Genomic DNA, 20,761 nt, shown 5'->3' on the forward strand with positions numbered 1-20,761 from the left:
CACACCCTCACCCTCCATTCAAACCTCAGCCCACGGACATCTGGAGAGCGTCTGCCCGCAGTGCCACTCAACGTCCTCTCCACAAGGTTAACAACACCTTTGGGTAAATTCAATGACTCCTCTTCAGCCTTGATCTTACGTGACCTCTTGGCAACATTTTTTACATCACTTAATACTGCATCTGTCTTTTTTTAAAAAATCTCTCTTTTCTCTGTCCTACCCCTGACTGCTCCTTTTCTGTCTCCTTGCAGCTTTCCCCTGCCCATTGTCAATGTTCATCTATAGGGCGGGCCCTTCTCGTTTCCCACTCTACAGACCCTTTTCAATGCACAATGGCTTCAGGCAGCACCTCCACACTGAAGAGTCCTCCATGTCTCTCCCCCGAGGCTCGCTCTCTTTCTCTTGACCCCTAGACACAAATAACCAACTACTTCTGCACATCGTTCAGTACGTATCTTCAAATTCAGTAAACCTCGCAACCTGCTCCTCCTGTGTCTCTTACACCCTCCACACTATCGCTCAAGCCAGAAACCTGGGCATATCCTCCCTGTTTCTGCCTCTCCCTTGCCTTTATACCATCAGTCAAATCCTCAAGGTTTGTCATTTCTCTCTTCTAAAGCAGTGCTTCTCAAAGTGTGGTCCCTGGACCAGGAGCATTGACAGCACCTGAGAACTTGATAGAAATGCAGATTCTCCAGCTCCATCTCAGACCTCCTGTGTCAGAAACTCTGGGGTGGACCCAGCAATTTGGTGGGTGTGGTTTTTTTTGTTTCTGGTTTTTTTTGTTTTTTTTTGGTGAGGAAGATTGGCCCTGAGCTAACATCTGTTGCCAATTCTCCTCTTTTTTGCTGAGGAAGATTAGCCCTGAGCTAGCATCTGTGCCCATCTTCCTCTATTTTGTATGTGGGACGCCACCACAGCAGGGCTTGATGAGTGGTGTGCAGGTCCGTGCCCAGAATCCAAATCGGCGAACCCTGGGCTGCCGAAGTGGAGCACACGAACCAACCACTATGCCACCAGGCCGGCTGCCCCAAGCAATTTGTATTTTAACAAGTGTTCCACGTAGTTCCAATGCCCACAGAGTTTGACAGCCACTAACCTAAGTACCATTAGAATTGCCCTTTTTCATCCCCACTACCACTTACATAGTTGAAGGCAGTTGTCTCCCCTCTGCTGGATTATTGCAACGTCCTCCACGGAATCTTCCAGCCTCCAAACCATACGCATAGAACACCCCACAGTCCATACTCCACAAACACCCAGAATGCTCTCCCTGAAACATGAACCTGATCACATCATACTCCTCCACTTTAAAACCCTCCAGTGACTCCCTGCTGCTCTCAGGATAGAGTTGCAATTCTTCCAGAAGCCTCCATAAATGGCTCTGGGTACCATCCAGCATCTTTGCTTAAGATGCTTCCTCTGCCCCGTCCCCTCACGCTGTGACTTTATGCTCCAGTCATGCTGACCACTGAAAACTCTTCTGTCACCCCCCATTAAATACTGTGCCACCACATCTGTTCATCTAGTAGCCCCTTTGACAGTGACAACCTAAGTACACCGAGAGTAGCTGCAATTTTCATGGAAAATTCAATAACACTGTGTGACTGACTGGTGACCACACAGGGTTAAAGACAAAAAGAAATGTCAAACTCACACAATGAATTCACTTTTTATGTCTTACCTGAGTATAGACCAGGGGTGACCAAACTACAGCCCACAGGCCAAATCTGGCCAGCTGCCTGTTTTGGTAAATAAGGTTTTGCCAGGAAACACAGCCACGCTTATTCATTCACATTGTCTGTGGCTGCTCTCACACCACCACAGCAGAGCTGGGTAGTTGTGACAGAGATTGTAAAACATCTACTGAAGCTTCAAATATCTTCTATCCAGCCAACTTTGAAAAGCTCTGCCAACTCCTTATCTAGACAATAAAGATAATAAAAAGAGAATAACTCTTTTTTCAGATTTCCCAAGTCCAGTAAAAATCGGGAGAAAAAAAAGCCCTCTAAGCTCCTGGTTGGGTGAAGTTTCTCAGTCCAAGGTTCCTTCACTTTGCCATCGATTCACAGTTCTGTTCTTCCCCTGGCTCCGGAGAGAAGAGAAGGAAGCCACAGAAATGCGAGTCACATCCACAGAACTAATTAATATTCGAGGCAGGTCCAGGAGAAGGATAAGAAGATCATGACAGAAAAGTTGGGCTGAGTCACCCAATTTAATAAAAGTCCAACATCTAAATTCAAAATGAATTCTGAGTCACCCACTGTTTGCCAAGTGGGTGATGAAGAGTACCAGTGGCAAAAGACAAAACAGATATCTGAAAGGGCATAATCCTCTTAAATGAGGAAAAACAATTCACGAAGAAGAAAGTATGTCATTGCCTTAAGAAGTGTGACTGCCACTAATGTGTTTTTAAAAACAGATTTTTCTAAACTTCAACTAACTTCATGTTTGGAGATTATTAAAATCACAAAAATGCTGGTAGCATTTCCTCTAAGCTCAGAAACCTCTGTGGTGAGGGAATACCAATAAGTACCATTAGGCCACAAAATAAGTCTCAGTAAATTTAAGAACATTGAAATAATACCAAGCATCTTTTCTGACCACAATGGTAAGCAACTAGAAATCAACTACAGGAAGAAAATTGGAAAAGCCACAAATATGTGGAGACTAAACAAAATGCTACTGAACAACAACTGGGTCAATGAAGAAGTCAAAAGAGAAATCAAAAAATACCTGGAGACAGATAAAACTGAAAACACAACATGGCAAAATTTATGGGATACAGCAAAAGCAGTTCTAACAAGGAAGTTTATAGCAATACAGGCCTATGACAACAAACAAGAAAAATCTCAAACAATGTAACAGTGCACCTATAGGAACTGGAAAAAGAAGAACAAACAAAGCCCCAAGTCAGTAGAAGGAAGGAACTACTAAAAATCAGAGCAGAAATAAGTGAAATAGAGACTAAAAAAACAATAGAAAAAAATCAGTGAAACTAAGAGCTGGTTCTGTGAAAAGAGAAACAAAACTGACAAACCTTTAGCCAGACTCACCAAGAAAAAAGAGAGAAGGCTCAAATAAATAAAATCAGAAATGAAAGAGGAGAAATTACAATGGACACCTCAGAAATACAAAAGATTATAAGAGAACACTATGAAAATATTACTTTTCATTAGTTACTATTATTATAGAAATACTATATGCCAACAAACTGGATAATCTAGAAGAAACGGATAAATTCTTAGAATCATACAACCTTCCAAAACCAAATCAAGAAGAAATAGAGAATTCGAATAGACCAATTGCCAGTAAGGAGATTGAAACGGTAATCAAAAACTTTCCAAAAAATAAAAGTCCACAACCAGATGGCTTCTCTGGTGAATTCTACCAAACATTCAAAGAAGACTTAATACCTCTCCTTGTCAAACTCTTCCAAAAACCAAACAAGAAGGGAAGCTTCCTAACTCATTCTATGAGGCCAACATTACCCTGATACCAAAACCAGACAAGGACAACACAAAAAAAGAAAATCACAGGCCAATATCACTGATGAACATCAATGCAAAAATCCTCAACAAAATAGTAGCAAATCAAATACAACAATACATTAAAAAGATCATACACCATGATCAAGTGGGATTTATTCTTGGGATGCAAGGATGGTTCAATATCTGCAAATCAATCAACGTGATACACCACATTAACAAAATAAAGAATCAAAATCACATTATCATCTCAATAGATGTAGAGAAAGCATTTGACAAGATACAGCATCCATTTATGATAAAAACTTTGAAGAAAATGGGTATAGAAGGAAAATACCCCAACATAATAAGGACATATATGACAAACCCATGGCTAATATCATACTCAATGGAGAAAAACTGAAAGCTATCCCTCTAAGAACAGGAACCAGACAAGGGTGCCCACTTTCGCCACGCTCATTTAACATAGTATTGGAAGTCCTAGCCAGAACCATCAGGCAAGAAAAAGAAATAAAAGGATCCATACTGGAAAGGAAGAAGTGAAATTGTCACTATTTGCAGATGACATGATTTTATACAGAGAAAACTCTAAAGAATCCACTAAAAAACTTTTAGAAATAATAAATGACTGTAGTAAAGCTGCAGGATATAAAATCAACATACAAAAATCAGTTGTGGTTCTATACACTAACAAAGTAGCAGAAAGAGAAATTAAGAATACAAACCCATTTACAAGTGCAACAAAAAGAATAAAACATCTAGGAATAAATTTAATCAAAGAGGTGAAAGACCTGTACACTGAAAACTATAAAACATTGCTGAAAGAAATTGAAGACCACACAAAGAAATGGAAAGATATTCCACGCTCTTGGACTGGAAGAATTAACATAGTTAAAACATCCATACTTCTTAAAGCAATCTACAGATTCAATGCAATCCCTACCAAAGTTCCAAAAACACTGTTCACAGAAATAGAACAAAGAATCCTAAAATTTATATGGAACAACAAAAGACCCCAAATAGCCAAAGGAATCCTGAGAAAAAAGAACAAAGCTGGAGGTATCACACTCCCTGATTTCAGAATATACTACAAAGCTGTAGTAATCAAAACAGCATAGTACTGGCACAAAAACAGACACACAGATCAATGGAACAGAATCGAGAGCCCAGAAATAAACCCACACGTCTATGGACAGCTAATTTTCAGCAAGGGAACCAAGAACATACCATGGAGTAAGGAAAGTCTCTTCAATAAATGGATTTGGGAACACTAGACAGCCACATGCAAAAGAATGAAAGTAGACCATTATTTCACACCATAGACCATACATAATCCATCAAAATGGATTAAAGACTTGAATGCAAGGCTTGAAACCATAAAACTTCTAGAAGAAAACACAGACAGTACGCTCTTTGACATCGGTCTTAGCAGTATATTTTCAAATACCATGTCTGACCAGGCAAGGGAAACAACGGAAAAAATAAACAAATGGGACTACATCAAACTAAAAACCTTCTACAAAGCAAAGAAAACCATCAACAAAACAAAAAGACAACCTAACAATTGGGAGAAGATATTTGCAAACCATATATCTAATGAAAGGTTAATATCCAAAATATAAAAAGAACACATACATCTCAACAACAAAAAAACAACCAATCAAATTAAAAAATGGGCAAAAGATCTGAATACACATTTTTCCAGAGAAGATATACAGATGGCCAACAGGCACATGAAAAGATGTTTGACACCACTAATTATTAGAGAAATGCAAATCAAAACTACAATGAGATATTATCTCACGCCCATCAGAATGGCTATAATTAACAAGACAAGAAATAACAAGTGTTGGAGAGGATGTGGAGAAAAGGGAACTGCTGGTGGGAATGTAAACTGGTGCAGCCACTATGGAAAACAGTAGGGAGATTCCTCAAAAAATTAAGGATAGAACTACCATACGATCCAGCTATTCCACTGCCGGGTATTTATCCAAAGAACATGAAAACACCAATGCGTAAAGATACATGCACCCCTGTGTTCATTGCAGCGTTATTCACAATAGCCAAGACTTGGAAACAACCTAAATGCCCATTAAGGGACAAATGGATAAAGAAGATGTGGTATATATACACAGCAGAATATTACTCAGCCATAAAAAAGATGAAATCTTGCCATTTGTAACAACATGGATGGACCCTTAGCACTTATTATGCTAAGCGAAATAAGTCAGAGGGAGAAAGTCAAGTACTGTATGATCTCACTCATAAGTATAAGATAAAAACAACAACAAACAATCACAAAGAGACAGAGATTAGACTGGTGGTTACCAGAGGGGAAGGGGGGAGGGAGAAGGGCGAAAGGGGTGACTGAGCACATGTGTGTGGTGATGGATTGTAATTAGTCTTCGGGTGGTGAACATGATGTAATCTATGCAGAAATAGATTACAATAAAGTATAATGACTTACACCTGAAATCTATGCAATGTTATAAACCAATGTTACTGCAAAAAATTTAAAATAAATAAATAAAAATTAAAATAAAAAAAATGGCTATGCCAGGTTCTATGATAGAAACTTGAAAGAAAATAATTAAAAACAGTAATTGCTAATATTTACTGGGCACTTATTATGTCCTAGGCATTGGTAAGTGTTTTATCAATTAATCTCATGTAACCTTCAAGATAACCCCAGAGGTAGGCACTATTATTATACACGACAACTTTTAATCTGTGATCTTGAGTAAATGTCCTGATGTCTTAAGTAAGTGGAGGAGATGGGACTGGAATCCACAGTCTAGGGCCACAGTCCACTCTTACCCACTCTGGGGAGACCTGATCCTGTGTTTCCCATAGATCTATGTTTCTATGGGAAACACAGGGACACAGCACCAATCACAGGCACACCTGCACAGAAAATTTAATTTGCATTGGGGCACTACATGGTAAACAGCCAATTACAATACATGCATTAGGCTCTTTGAGAGAGAAAATGCAGACTTAGATGGTTAAAGAAGGCGTCTGAGAGGGAACACATCTAACTCTGAACAGCATTCTGTGAGAAAGAGAACTTGTGAAAGGATTTCAATCTAAAATGGAACCTGAGGCTATGAAATGGAGAATCTCACACACGTGCTCTCAGAAGAACAGAACTTAAGAACTGAGAGACTGGGGAAGGCCCCGTGGCGTAGCAGTTAGGTGCACGTGCTCCGCTGCTGGCGGCCCAGGGTTTGGATCCCCGGCGCGCACCGATGCACCCCTTGTTGGGCCATGCTGTGGCAGCGTCCCATATAAAGTGGAGGAAGATGGGCATGGATGTTAGCCCTCGGCCAGTCTTCCTCAGCAAAAAGAGGAGGATTGGCATTGGATGTTAGCTCAGGGCTGATCTTCTTCACAAAAAAAAAAAAAAAAAAAAAAACGGAGAGACTGACTTCCCGTAAATGCCTGATTTACAGAAGACCCAGACTTATCTCCTGACCAATGAACATCTGCCAAGAATCTCTCCACATCCTCAAGCCAATGAACATACTGCTTGGACTCTGGCTAGACATCCCCCCCTTCGCACTGGTTGCCCATAAATATAGCCCACCCCAAACCCTCAAGGGACTCACCTATAGCTTGGACAGCAGGTGTTTCCTGAATTGCAATTCCTCTGCTGTTCCCAAAGAAAGGCACTTTCTGTCTTTCAAGCTTGCCTCGGTTTACCTCTCTATTTAGGCAGACAAACATAACTGGGAAACAACAGTTGGGAGCAGAAACAGTAGTGCTCACAGAGGCCCCAGGGGTGAGAGGAAGCATGGAAAACGAAAAAAAAAAAAAGTATGAGAAAACTGATAGCACTTCAGCACAGTGGAGGACAGAGTTTGGAGGCACAGAAACGGAAGTGGGTCATGAGCCAGAGAAGCATGAAGTATTGAAGGAGGAAGAAGATCATGGAGGTCCCAAGACTCTGTACTTCATCCTGACAGAAAAACCACTAAAGGCTTTATGTAGGATGAACATCACTGGGTTTCGCAACTATTGACGTTTTGTACTGGATAATTCTTGGTTGGGGCAGGGAAGGGATGTCTTGTAGAATGCTTGGCAGCATCCCTGGCCTCTACCCATAAGATGCCAGCTGTACCCCGCCCCACAATGTGACAACCGAAAACATCTTCAAACATTGCCAAATATGCCCCGAAGGGGAACATGGCCCTGAACTGAGAGCCACAGGGGTGGAGTAAGGAGACTGGACAGGAGACCAGAAATGGAGACCCAACAGGCAATTAAGAAGGCCAATTTGAGGGGCCGGCCCCGTGGCTTAGCAGTTAGGTGCGCGCGCTCCTCTACTGGCGGCCCGGGTTCGGATCCCGGGCGCACACCGACACCGCTTCTCCAGCCATGCTGAGGCCGCGTCCCACATACAGCAACTAGAAGGATGTGCAACTATGACATACAACTACCTACTGGGGCTTTGGGGAAGAAAAGGGAGGAGGATTGGCAATAGATGTTAGCTCAGAGCCGGTATTCCTCAGCAAAAAGAGGAGGTTTAGCATGGATGTTAGCTCAGGGCTGACCTTCCTCCAAAAGAAAAAGAAGGCCAATTTGATAAGCCGAGCAAGTGACAACTGAACTGAAAGGGGATTTTCCTGATTCCTCTCGTGTAACATGGCCTCATAATCTAGTCCTCCATAATCAACCGGAGGATATTCCAAGCCCACCCTGTGCAGAATCCTCCCCACCTTTTGAAGCCCAGATCCTCCAGTAGCGTCATCATCGCTCCCTCCTCACGGCAGACACTGACTGACCTTCTCAGCACAGGCACAGCCTCACACTCGTCAAGGACTTTATCACATGGTCCTGGGTCTGCATCTCAAGACCTGATCCTCCACAGTCCTGTGGGACTTTAGGTCCCAGCCAACACCCTGAGCTTCTCCAGTCTAATGACAATGGACAGGGCCAGCCCCGTGGCTTAGCGGTTAAGTGTGTGCGCTCCGCTACTGCCGGGCTGGGTTCGGATCCCGGGCGCGCACTGAGGCACCGCTTCTCCGGCCATGCTGGGGCCGCGTCCCACATACAGCAACTACAAGGATGTGCAGCTATGACATACAACTATCTACTGGGGCTTTGGAGGAAAAAAAAGGAGGAGGATTGGCAATAGATGTTACCTCAGAGCCGGTCTTCCTCAGCAAAAAGAGGATTAGCATGGATGTTAGCTCAGGGCTGATCTTCCTCACCAAAAAAAAAAATAATAATAATAATAAATAAATAAATAAATAAATAAAAAGAATAATGACAATGGACATTCCACCCCACAGACTGGACTTTGACATCAGGAAAACAGCTCCACCTCTGAAATCGTCAACACCAGTATCCTCTGGACACAACCTCCTGTGAGTCCAGTCCCTCTATATGCTCACTATACCTAATCTTCACCGTCCTTAAGAAGTTTAATCTCCATTTACTACTTTCTATTTATCTTAATTTACTAATTTGCTTATCTTTTTACCATATAATGTACGGTCTATGCTAGTAACATCAGTTCCTTTGCCCTCTAGGAATTGCCACCATGGTGTCCCAAGGAATCTCAAATTCTAGACGTCTAAAAGAGAATTATCATTTTCCTGGAAACCTGTTCCCTCTTTGTTATTCTGACTCTTAGTAGAGTATCACCCTCCACCCCGAGATGCGAATCAGAGACCAAGGAAATCATAGACTCCTTCACCGCCCCATATCCAACCAAGCGCAAGTCCTGTCAACTCGAAATCCTAAATACTCCCCACATCTGTCTCTTTCCATCCTCACTGCCTCTGTTTCAATTTAGGCATTTTTACTGATCACCAGACACTAATTTTAAATTTCTTCAATCCACTCTCCACTCTGCCAACTGAATGACATTTCATAAATGCCATTCTGTTTACAGCTTCACTACTCAAAATTATCTCAGAGTATAAACGTCCTTGTTTACATGTCTCCCAATTAACATTCTCCCAATTTACACTCCAGAAGTACTCATAAGCTACACTCACACACATCTCCATGCCAAGTATATGGACTTCTCCTTCTATAGCTGACCCTGCAGCAAACTCTGAGTTGTCCCTCAAGTCTCGCTCCAAGTACTATCTCCTGAGCTACCAAGAAGACTCAGGCAGCCCTTCCCCTCTGCTCCCCCCAACTGTACGTATCCCCACTGGAACCCCAAACATGATTATGATCTGTAGTGAGAGTTCACATACATTGAGCACTTAGTGTATGCCCCCCACTGTGCAAAATGCTGTACTTGTATGCATGCTATCTTCTTACTCAGAAACTACTATATTATCCCTCATTTTACAGAAGAAGAGAAAAACTTTGAGAAATTAAGCCATTTACCTAAGCTTGCACAGTATGTAGGAAAACCAGGACAGTCTAACTACAGAGCCTACTTCAACCACTGAACTCCAATAATTTGTTTAAATGTCTTATTTCTTTCTTTTTTGTGTGTGAGGAAGATCAGCCCTGAGCTAACATCCATGCCAATCCTCCTCTTTTTGCTGAGGAAGACTGGCCCTGAGCTAACATCCGTGCCCATCTTCCTCCACTTTATGTGGGACGCTGCCACAGCATGGCTTCACAAGCGGTGCGTCAGTGCGTGCCGGGATCCGAACCCGGGCCGCCAGCAGCAGATGGCGGGCACTTAACCGCTACACCATGGGGCTGGCCCCTAAGTGTCTTATTTCTTTAAAGTGGATGTAAGCCAATTGAGAATGGAAGCTCTCTTTCAATTTCCCTGTAGCTAGTAATCAGGGTGGGGCAGAAGAGGGCGTTATAATTCATATCAAGAACCTGATCTACATTAGAAGAGGAAGTCAGTAGTTGTCTTAGCCCTTTCAGGATGCTATGACAAAATACCACAGTTTGAGCAGCTTATAAACCACAGAAATGTATTTCTCACAGTTCTGGAGGCTGGAAGTCCGAGATCAAGGGGCCAGCATGGCCTGGTTCTCTGGTGAGGGCCTTCTTCCTGGTTCATAGCTGGTTCTGGCCGTGTCCTCACGTGGAGGAAGGGGCAGGGAGCTCTGTGGGGTCTCTTTTATAAGAGCACTAATCTCATTAATTAGTGAGATGAGGGCTCCACCCTCATGACCCAATCTCCTCCCAAAGGCCCCACCTCCTAACAGCATCACATTGGGAGTAAGGATTCCAACATGTGAAATTGAGGGGGACACAGACATTAAGACCACAGCAGTCATCTTAAGAAGAATTGAAAGAACTCCATTCAATGGTAAGAGTGAGGGGCAAACTCAAAGCTGTTGAGACTACAGACAAAAAGAAAAAAAAGGATAAGACAAGAAAGATACATGTTTCTTTTCCCAAAAGAAAAGAAGAGGCAATTAAAAGCATTGTGCTGGATGGGGATCCCTGTATGAGAAAGGATAAACCCACCGTCAAATCAATTAAATACAGGATACTTCTGAGTGAGTGACTGTTATTTAAAATAACTGAATCCATTTGAACTTGACCCCAGGAACATCCTTGCTGAGGGGCCTGAGGGCTGGGATACTGGGATATCGAGAAGGAAATTAAATCAGAGCACACTCCTGCAGGGCGATATTTACAGTGTCCATATGTTTTTCAACTTTTAGAATAAACTTACGAATAAAACGTTAACCTTAAAATACACTCTAAGGATAAAAGTGCGCCTAGTAGAAGCTAGGAGGCACGTGGGGCTCTGACTAGGTGGAGGGAAGGTGGAGGCTCTAACAGCCTAATCTAGGAGGTGGGCGGGGAGGCAGGAGATAGCATCTGAAGTTGATAGAACAACAACAATCTGAAGGGTGTTATTTAAAGAAGAATTATTAAAGGGAAACTAGAATAGCAATATTAACTATACCGGAAGGAACGGGGAGGGGCGAAGTTGTATATCTGAATCCTCATCCGTGACAGCAAGAAGGTGACAGCAGTGTTGATAACAACATCAGCAAACCTAAAATACCCGTCAGAACCAGCTCCACAAGAGCATGGAGTCCCAGGCCTGCTGAGGACAGAGAGTGGGAGGGCAGGGCGAGGGCAGAGCCTCTCTTGTCTCTGCAGCCTCGCTGGGCTTGGAAGGTGGTAACTTAACAACTTTTTTTAAGACCTTAAAACTAAAAAAAAAGTAAATGAGCAAAACTGAGGGAAAGGATTACAGTTTCAGTCTACTTTTGTTACCCTCCTTATCATGGATTTACACAATGATTATCTGGCTAATGGAAGAGATGTGAAACACAGCTACAAAATGAATTTCCGTAAATAAAGTCTCCTCTTTTACTACCGACTTCTATGTTAGATTAGAGCACAGCGTGCAAGGACAAGAAATATTCAGCTACAATAATTTTAAAAGCTGGTCTGAAAATTAAGTGTAATTTTAATACCACATTCAAACTAATAACAACCTTGAGAGTTAATATTGTACACAATAATGTTTCAAAAATAAAAATTCAGCAAAATATATATATGTATGTATATTTTCTTAGAGCTGAAAGATGTGTCATGGTTTTTACTGCTTCTCAGAAAGAAATCTGTGTGGGTTTGACGAAATAGCATCTAGGAACATTTTCAGTATTCTTCCTGCTCTGAAAAAAAAAAGACTTCAAATACAAATAATCAGGGCCGGCCCCGTGGCTTAGTGGTTAAGAGTGCGCGCTCCGCTGCTGGCGGCCAGGGTTCGGATCCTGGGCGCGCACCGATGCACCGCTTCTCTGGCCATGCTGAGGCCGCATCCCACATACAGCAACTGGAAGGATGTGCAGCTGTGACATGCAACTGTCTACTGGGGCTTTGGGGGAAAAAATAAAAATAAATAAAATTATAAAAAAAAAAAAAACAAATAATCATTTCTACGTGTTCACTTACATCTCCATTCTGGCTATTGGTGAGTCAAGTACATTTCATTCATTTTCTGGTAGTGGCTGCCGGTGGTATTGATCAATGACATCTTTCAATAGGTTCAAGATCATGTTTCTTTTTTATTCCTTTTTGGCCTGAATGTTCATGTCTTCCTTCTCTTTAATTCCAGCCTCACTAATACACACATCCAAACCTATGTCCATTTACATACACACCAAGGAGCTCCTGCACCTCTGGTAAGAACGGGGATCACCACATATTTGGCAAAATCAGCCGATCGCCAAACTCAAAAAGGTCAGAATCCCAAAACACGCATCCAAAAATATTCTACTAGAAAGACAACTGAAGATCAGTTCTAAAGGATTAAGCAGTATCACCGTACACTCCTGTCAAAACCCTTGAGCCAAGTAAACTTGCTTATTTTTTGCGATGTAAAAAGACATGATATCTGACATAGTTATGATTGAAGAAATCCTAGAAGAGCCTGCTAACGGATAACCTACAATTATGTAAGATAATTGTGGTTGGCTGGAAAACCGCTGCTGATGAATATGCCCCAGAAAAAGGGATCTCGAGATAAATAAAGGCATTCGAAGGAAAAGGAGTCTTAAGGGACCACATACGGGACTTATTCTTGCAAAATGGCCTCCATCCACACCTAACAGGCGATGAGCCCAGGCCCGTGGCGGCCAACAGGCTGAGGACAGGCATTGCCTTGTCCACAGGTAGCAGGGCAGTGGCCCGACACTTCAAATTATATGGTTGTCCTAAGTGATGGTTTTGCTATTTCTAAGGAGTTGGAAACCATGGTAAAAATTTCAGGAGAGGGGCCAGCCCCATGGCTTAGCGGTTGAATGCGTGCGCTCCGCTGCTGGCAGCCGGGGTTCGGATCCCGGGCATGCACCGACGCACCGCTTCTCTGGCCATGCTGAGGCCGCATCCCACATACAACAACTAGAAGGATGTGCAGCTATGACATACAACTATCTACTGGGGCTTTGCGGGAAAAAATAAATAAATAAAAATTATTAAAAAAAAAAATTTCAGGAGAGATATTTTTCCTTACACTTGAGAGAATGACTAAAACAGCTTCCAAAGGAAAAAAAAGTCTTCCCTCAGACCACAAAAAAACACCATGACCTACAACTCAACAATACAATCTACCAAGCGGCAAGTGGTAGTATTATCTGTGTGTTTCTCTTGCTAGCTTTAGAACTGTTCCAGCTTAGAATTCTATCTGAAATATAAACAGAAACAAACAAACGAAAAAAGCAAAAGGCAAATGTGATGACACTATCAGAGAATAAGAAGTCAGGTGACAGTTTCTAGGTCCCAGATTAGTAACGGAAATGGAAAAAGATACTGGACAATGCTCATAGGCCCTTACAGGAGCGTATTCGTCCTTTGTTTTATGAACACACACGGCTATGAAGAGGGTTGTCTCCCCTTGTGGTGGCTGAAATAATTGTGAGTATCATGGCCCTAATCTTGATCAGCTAATAAAGTCAATAACATTCCACCCAGCAAAAAGCAAAAGCTGGGGCCAGCCCAGTGGCGCAAGCGGTTAAGTGCGCGCGCTCCGCTGCGGTGGCCCGGGGTTCACCAGTTCGGATCCCGGGTGCACACCGACACACCGCTTGGCAAGCCATGCTGTGGCAGTGTCCCACATAAAGTGGAGGAAGATGGGCATGGATGTTAGCCCAGGGCCAGTCTTCCTCGGCAAAAAAAAAAAAAAAAAAAAAAAAGAGGAGGATTGGCAGATGTTAGCACAGGGCTGATCTTCCTCACAAAAAAAAAAAAGCTAATGTTTGCCAGGTAATATGCGAGGTATTCATTTTCTAAATAAACAGAACTTTATTCAAGAAAAGTATATAACGAGCACCAGTTCTGTCCTTACAATAGTTTCCTCCTAAAATTGATCCGTTTCTCCATCCCAGTAAACAGCACAGCCACCCACCCAGCTACTTAAAACCAAAAACCGAGAAGTCATCTTTGATTTCCTTTTTCCATTCCCCCACGTCTAAGCCACCAGAAGTCCCACCAGCTCTACTTCCCGAATCCATCCCACACCCACTGACTCTCCTCTCTCTCCCTGGCCACCATCTGACCCCAGCTCCCGCCACCACCTCACTCAACTATGCAACACCCCACCTGGTGCTCCTGCTTCTACGTCTGCCCCCTGCACTCACTCTATTACCCAAAGACCAGGCCGAGTGATCCAGGTGAAATATGGGACAAATATGTTCTTCCCCTGCACAAAACCTTCCAAAAGCTCCCAACTCAAAAAAAAAATCCATATTCCTTCCATGGCTTTCAAGACGCTGAACATTCTGGCTCCTGAGTCCTTTCTGTCCTCATCTCAGGAAACTTCAGCTACACAGGCCCTCAGGCTGTGCCTTGCTTAGGTCAGGACTGCCCTCTCGCCAGGACCTTTGCACTTGCCACTTGAGCTTCCTGGAAGGACCTTCCCTCCAGCCTCACCTCATGGCTGCTTAGCGAGGCATCCCTCCAGATTCACCCTTCCCCACCCCCATTCGCTCTCTTGTATTACTCGGTTTTCTTTCCTTCATAACACATATTAGAATCTGATATACATTCATTATCTATGCTTTCATATGTTATTGTTTTGTTTTGTTTTTTAATCTGTCTCTCCCCACCGTGAAGATGATATAAATTTTAGGAAAACAGGAATCTCATTTCTCTTGCTCATTGACGTATCTCTGGAGCCTAAAACACTGCCTGGCATGTAGAATGTATTTGGTAAACATTTGTGAATGAATTAACATGATCACTCAAAGCTCCCTGCCTTTTAGCGTTCTTGAAATTTTAAGTTAAAATGTGAGAGAAAATGTGAAGTTCTTTCATATTTAGAAAATGCCACAGAATAGCATTTCTAAAGCAAAATGTTAGGCCCTAAAAATGTATTAATAATCTGGAACTAAATCAAAAGGGTAGACTGAAATAGGTGAATCCATCAATGGCATCAAATCAAACCTCCGTTGCTCTAACCCCCGTGTGTGAGCGGAGAGGGGAGGGCGGGGTGCTCTCGGGGAAGGGCACAGAATCAGGGTGGGAAGAGTCCAGTCATGAGTTTATTCCCACAGGGTGTTCTGTCTGGAAGGCAACTGTCCTCAAGAGAACTGTTGGTTAGAAACCCTCCCAGCGGCGATTTTCTGGAAATCAGCAGAGAGACTAATTATCACAAACTTCTCTCCCCACAGATAAGTGCATTCCTCCCCATTCCCTCACTAATCCCTCATCTACACAACTCCTGTATTGTTACCTCTTCTGCGTTTGAAGAAGACCCTTGGACAATGCGTACAATGAACGCACCCTTCTGTTCCTAAACTGCTGTTGAAGTACCTGGCTAACGTTTCTTACTAGAGGACCTGTAATTTTGTATTTGTTTTGTGTTCAGTTTGGCAGGGGAAGTAGAGAGGAAGTACAGAGCCAAGGAATAAAGTAAGAAGAAAATGCAATCACAGGACTTTGGGGAAAGAAATGCCCCATTCCGAGGCAATTACTTCAGACGATATTACGGGATTTTATTTATTCGTAGTTTGCTTTTTACTCTCTAAGCCACACCCAGTGGCCCTTCAGAAGGACGAGGCTGGGAGGAGCCCCTAGTCTCCCTCACACAAGGGTGGAGTGAGTGGGGATAAGCAGCAGCCAGTTCAGTGATTAAAAAAATAGGATTAACTATTCTTTTCAGTTTATTCCAACTCCACATTTATTGACTGAGAAGACTGTGTACTTCTGAGTTTTAAGAGAGGAAAATGCAGTCAATTTGGGAAGAGTTTAACCAAAAAGCAACCATTAGACATGGCTCGTATTTGCCTTTGTTTCTCCCACACATATTTTAATTCCAGCTTGCAAATTGTTACATCTTCTAGAACAAAGCTCTACAGCACTTTTAGCCCTCCACAGTCCCCAGGTTCTGTCTCTATAATAACACACACCTCTCGTAAAGGACAAAGGAAAAGGGAGGAAAAAATTTAAATTATCCAATTCTTCCCATAGAGAAAAAGATCTACCAGGCAGTGATTGGCTATCATGTCATTAAAAAATAAATGAATAAGCAAATCTTAAGATTCATGAGTCACAGCACATCCAGGGGAATCTACCGGCACAAGGAGGAAGATCTCACAATACTTCATGTGATTTATTTTCCTCATACTGAAGGGAGATCAGGAAGACGACAGGTTGTAGTGGGTAAAGAAGAGGAAGAAGAAAAACAGGCACACAGAGACATTTTGTTATTGATGATCGTATCTTGATCTCAGCCAGGGCTCATTTTCATTGTCTTTCAAACTCATCATTATTTCCATCCTTGATCAATAGCATACACACTGCAGAGGCTAATAAGGGGGCGCACTCAGAAGCAATGGAACAAATGAAACTAACTCATCTGGATAAGAACCCACTACTCGGGCCGGCCCTGTGGCTTAGCGGTTAAGTGCGCGCGCTCCGCTGCTGGCGGCCCGTGTTCGGATCCCGGGTGCGCACCGAGGAACCACTTCTCTGGCCATGCTGAGGCCGCGTCCCACATACAGCAACTAGAAGGATGTGCAGCTATGACATACAACTATCTACTGGGGCTTTGGGGGAAAAAAATAAATAAATAAATAAATAAATTTAAAAAAAAAAGAACCCATTACTCTACCTCCCAGGTTCTGAGCTCCAGACAAGTAAGTTAACCAGACCTTCAACTTTCTTACAAGAAATTCATACATGAGAATTCCTCTATATCTGGGTTTTAGCTGCCTACCCATCACAACCAATGTCACACATGGACCACATACCTGAGAAAGATTAGCAATAATCTGGCTTGAAAATGACAACCCAGCTGTGCTGATACTCATTATGAGTTATGACTACACCTTTGGAACTACTGTTCCGCCCTGGAACTCTCTGGGCGAACGGGAGCTGGGGGAGGAAGCAGACAAGGCTGCTTCGCATCAACATGTAGTACACAGAGGAGTTATGAGCACACTGAAACAGCGCCAAGGCCCATGGAAACCTGCGCCCCCCCGGGACAAACCTCTTCCCTACGGAGCAGCTTCTGAAGGAACATCTATGACCAGAAAGGTCAGAAATACTGACTCAGACCACTTTACAGTCACCACTGATTAAAGCAGGCTAGAAAACCATCCAGAGTGGCCATCTGTTCAGCAAAGGAGGTTCGGCAAATAGACTTATGAATACCCTAGTCCAAAAGGAAAGCGTAGAAACAGACACACCGAGCTGCCCAGCAGCTGAGGGGAGGATGGCCTGCATCACGTGTTGGATTTTAAACTACAGGGTGACTGGGCAGACACACATCACAGCTGCCATTTCGACTGCAACCTGCCTCGCGGACAGGAGTGAGTTCTCCTACTTACATCAAAGGGCGCTGAACTCGCGGGGGCATTCTGGCGACACGGCTCCCTGAAGCAGTCACTGAAAGGAAGCAGAAGACCCATGGCGATGATCCGGGAGCAAAACTTCTCCGCTTCCTCCGGGGGCCCGTTCTCCTGCTGGCTGAACAGCTTCTCCAGCAGAGTTCGCCCTGCGGAGGAAACACGGTCGTTAGAGGGAGCGAGGGCAGATCAGCTGGCTCAGAACTCTCCAGAGTAGAGAGGCCAGGTGCACACAGCCAGTGAGCAAGGCCGTCGCCAAGGCTACTGACGGGCGCGGAAAGCAGCCTCTCAAACTCAGAAAACTGCAGTCTGAGGCCTGGGACCCCACAAGGGAAAAGGCAGCTCTGGTTTGCTCTTCCCTCCCCCAAAATACCTCCTGCCCCAAAAGAGGATGCGCCCCGCTGTGGGCCACACATCTTCCATCTGAAGCAGCACCCCAGCCTCCTAGATTTCATTGGTAATCTTCCTTCCTCTCTTGTCGACTCTGCTGAGGGCTCTCTGAGGAAGCAGCGAGTGACCACCATGTGGGCTAGGACATGTCTGGGACATTCGCGGTCTCAGGCATGGCGATGGAGAGGGCCAGGGAATGAGGAGACAGGGAGGCAGGCAAAGGCGCCAACTATGAGCACGGAAGAGAGCTGGCCAGCAAAATAAGTCACCTGAAGAGCAAAGTGAGAGAGAGAAACAATGTTCTCGCACGCCTCAGAACCATAACTCTAGGGTGGGTCCCAACCTCAGTGTTTTACAATTTCCCTACAAGAGACAAGAGAAGAGAGGCACAAGGAGGAGAGGACACCAGCTGAGGACCCCAGAGGGCCCGGGCCACCCAGTCCAGGGGTCTCAACTCTGGCTGCTCCTCGACTCCCCCGGGGAGAAGAGGGTGACAGGAAGCAGGATTGGGCATCAGGATGTTACTGGTGACCCAGCGGTTCTCACGTCAGCCAGAGCTGAGAGCCACAGGTCTGGTCCCTCCGCCATTTCTTAATTTTATTTATTTATTTTTCTCCCAAAGCCCCAGTAGATAGTTGTATGTCATAGCTGCACATCCTTCTACTTGCTGTATGTGGGACGCGGCCTCAGCATGGCCAAAGAAGCAGTGCGTCGGTGCGCGCCCGGGATCCGAACCTGGGCCGCCAGCAGCAGAGCGCGCACACTTAACCGCTAAGCCACAGGGCTGGCCCCCCTCCTCATTTCTGACACCACTCGCGCTCTCCTTTACTTAGCTGGTTCCTGCATTAATCAACTGCAGTAGAAGAAACAGAAAATGTCCAGGGTCCCTTCCAGGGCCACACTGTTCTCTCAAGTTCTTACCCTACTCCTGGCCCTCCCTCTAATTAGCGGATTCATTCTTCAAAGTTGGATGAAAATCATTTTCCAGAATAACCTCTAGTGACCCCCTTCCACACTCTTTGGGCACCTTTCATAGCTCTTCCTGTGTAGTTAATTAATTGTGCAATTATTTGTTTAATGTCTACCCTCCTTACTAAAACATACACTCTTAACAGCCAGCATGTATCCTGCAAACCTGGCCACCAGCGCAGAAGAAGCATCAATAAACATTTTGAGGATTCTGAATAAATACAGAGCTATGATTCTGTGACAAAGAGTCATTCGCATCATGGTCAGAACTGGACATGAGGGCCGGCCCCGTGGCTTAGCGGTTAAGTGTGCGCACTCGGCTACTGGCGGCCCGGGTTCGGATCCCGGGCGCGCACCGACGCACCGCTCGTCTGGCCATGCTGAGGCCGCGTCCCACGTACAGCAACTAGAAGGATGTGCAGCTATGACATACAGCTATCTACTGGGGCTTTGGGGGAAAAAATAAATAAATAAAATTATTAAAAAAAAAAAAAAAGAACTGGACATGAAATATCAGTCTAGACCAGAGGTCAGCAGGCTTTTTCTATAAAGGGCCAAACAGTAAATATTTTCGGCTTTGAGGGCCACAGAAGGTCTCTGTTGCATATTCTTCTTTATTTTTGTTTTGTTTTTAACGTAAATTTGTTTTTAGTTTAAAAATGTAAAACGTATCCTTAACTTGGGGCTGTGCAAACCAGACCCGGGTCTATATTTCAGTTACAAACCTAAATTTCAAATGTATAAATGTTCAATTCTGTCAGGACACTAGGGATGTGATTTTCGTGCCTCTTCCTATCTTTGTTTGTTAAACAAAACTAATTTCAAAATCTACCTTTGATACGTGAATGACAAAGCAGAGCAAAACAGGCCTCTCTGTTTTCCCCATTCCTTTAGGTCACTAGAGAACATTCTGTAGTCTCCCAGAACATTTTTTTTTCTTTTTTTTTTTTTGTGAGGAGGACCAGCTCTGAGCTAACATCCAATGCCAATCCTCCTCTTTTTTTGCTGAGGGAGACTGGCCCTGGGCTAACATCCATGCCCATCTTCCTCTACTTTATATGGGACGCTGCCACAGCATGGCTTAACAAGCAGTGCATTGGTGCACGCTCGGGATCCGAACCGGCGAACCCCAGGCCACCGCAGTGGAGCGCGTGCACCCAACCCCTTGCGCCACCGGGCCAGCCCCTCCCAGGACATTTTTGGAGGGGAAATAAAGGATTTTTTTTTTCCCTACAGAACTTAAGTGTGTCTGCACCTAACTGGAGCCAAGCACCTAGGAAACCAAACCGCTTCCCTCAATTCTCAAGTGATTAATTATCATTACAGTATAGCCATTTTACATATCTTACGGTAAGACTGAAAACAGCCAGAAAACTAATTAGTTCTTTCCTACAACTCAGACATTGTGTATGAGAGAAAATAAGGGAGACAGGGTCTTGTGTGTGTGTGTGTGTGTGTGTGTGTGTGTGAGTGTGTGTGTGTGTGTGTGTGTGTGTGTGTGTAAATGTGTATGTGCATATCAAGCCAAAAAGTACCAAAAGCGGTCACAGAACAATGTGGGCAAGAGGGAAGCATAAACACCAGGACTTCAGTTCTCTGATGAGCAAACACTCCTCAATCCTCATCCAGGTTTCTCAGTCACAACACCACTGACACCTCGGGCCAGACGAT

The 20,761-nt window shown here is 43.9% G+C and overlaps 1 protein-coding gene across 2 annotated transcripts in view; it reads right to left on the bottom strand.

Moving 5' to 3' along the window:
- FMN2 (formin 2) overlaps positions 1-20,761 on the bottom strand; it is a 340,819-nt gene that overhangs the window by 293,987 nt on the left and 26,071 nt on the right. For both annotated transcript variants that reach the window (XM_058533558.1, XM_058533559.1), the window contains exon 2: positions 17,714-17,880. In XM_058533558.1, coding sequence (XP_058389541.1) covers positions 17,714-17,880 — 167 coding nt within the window. The remainder of the gene's footprint in view (positions 1-17,713; positions 17,881-20,761) is intronic.

Source organism: Diceros bicornis, chromosome 38, assembly GCF_020826845.1.
Source record: "Diceros bicornis minor isolate mBicDic1 chromosome 38, mDicBic1.mat.cur, whole genome shotgun sequence".
Classification (NCBI taxonomy): domain Eukaryota; kingdom Metazoa; phylum Chordata; class Mammalia; order Perissodactyla; family Rhinocerotidae; genus Diceros; species Diceros bicornis.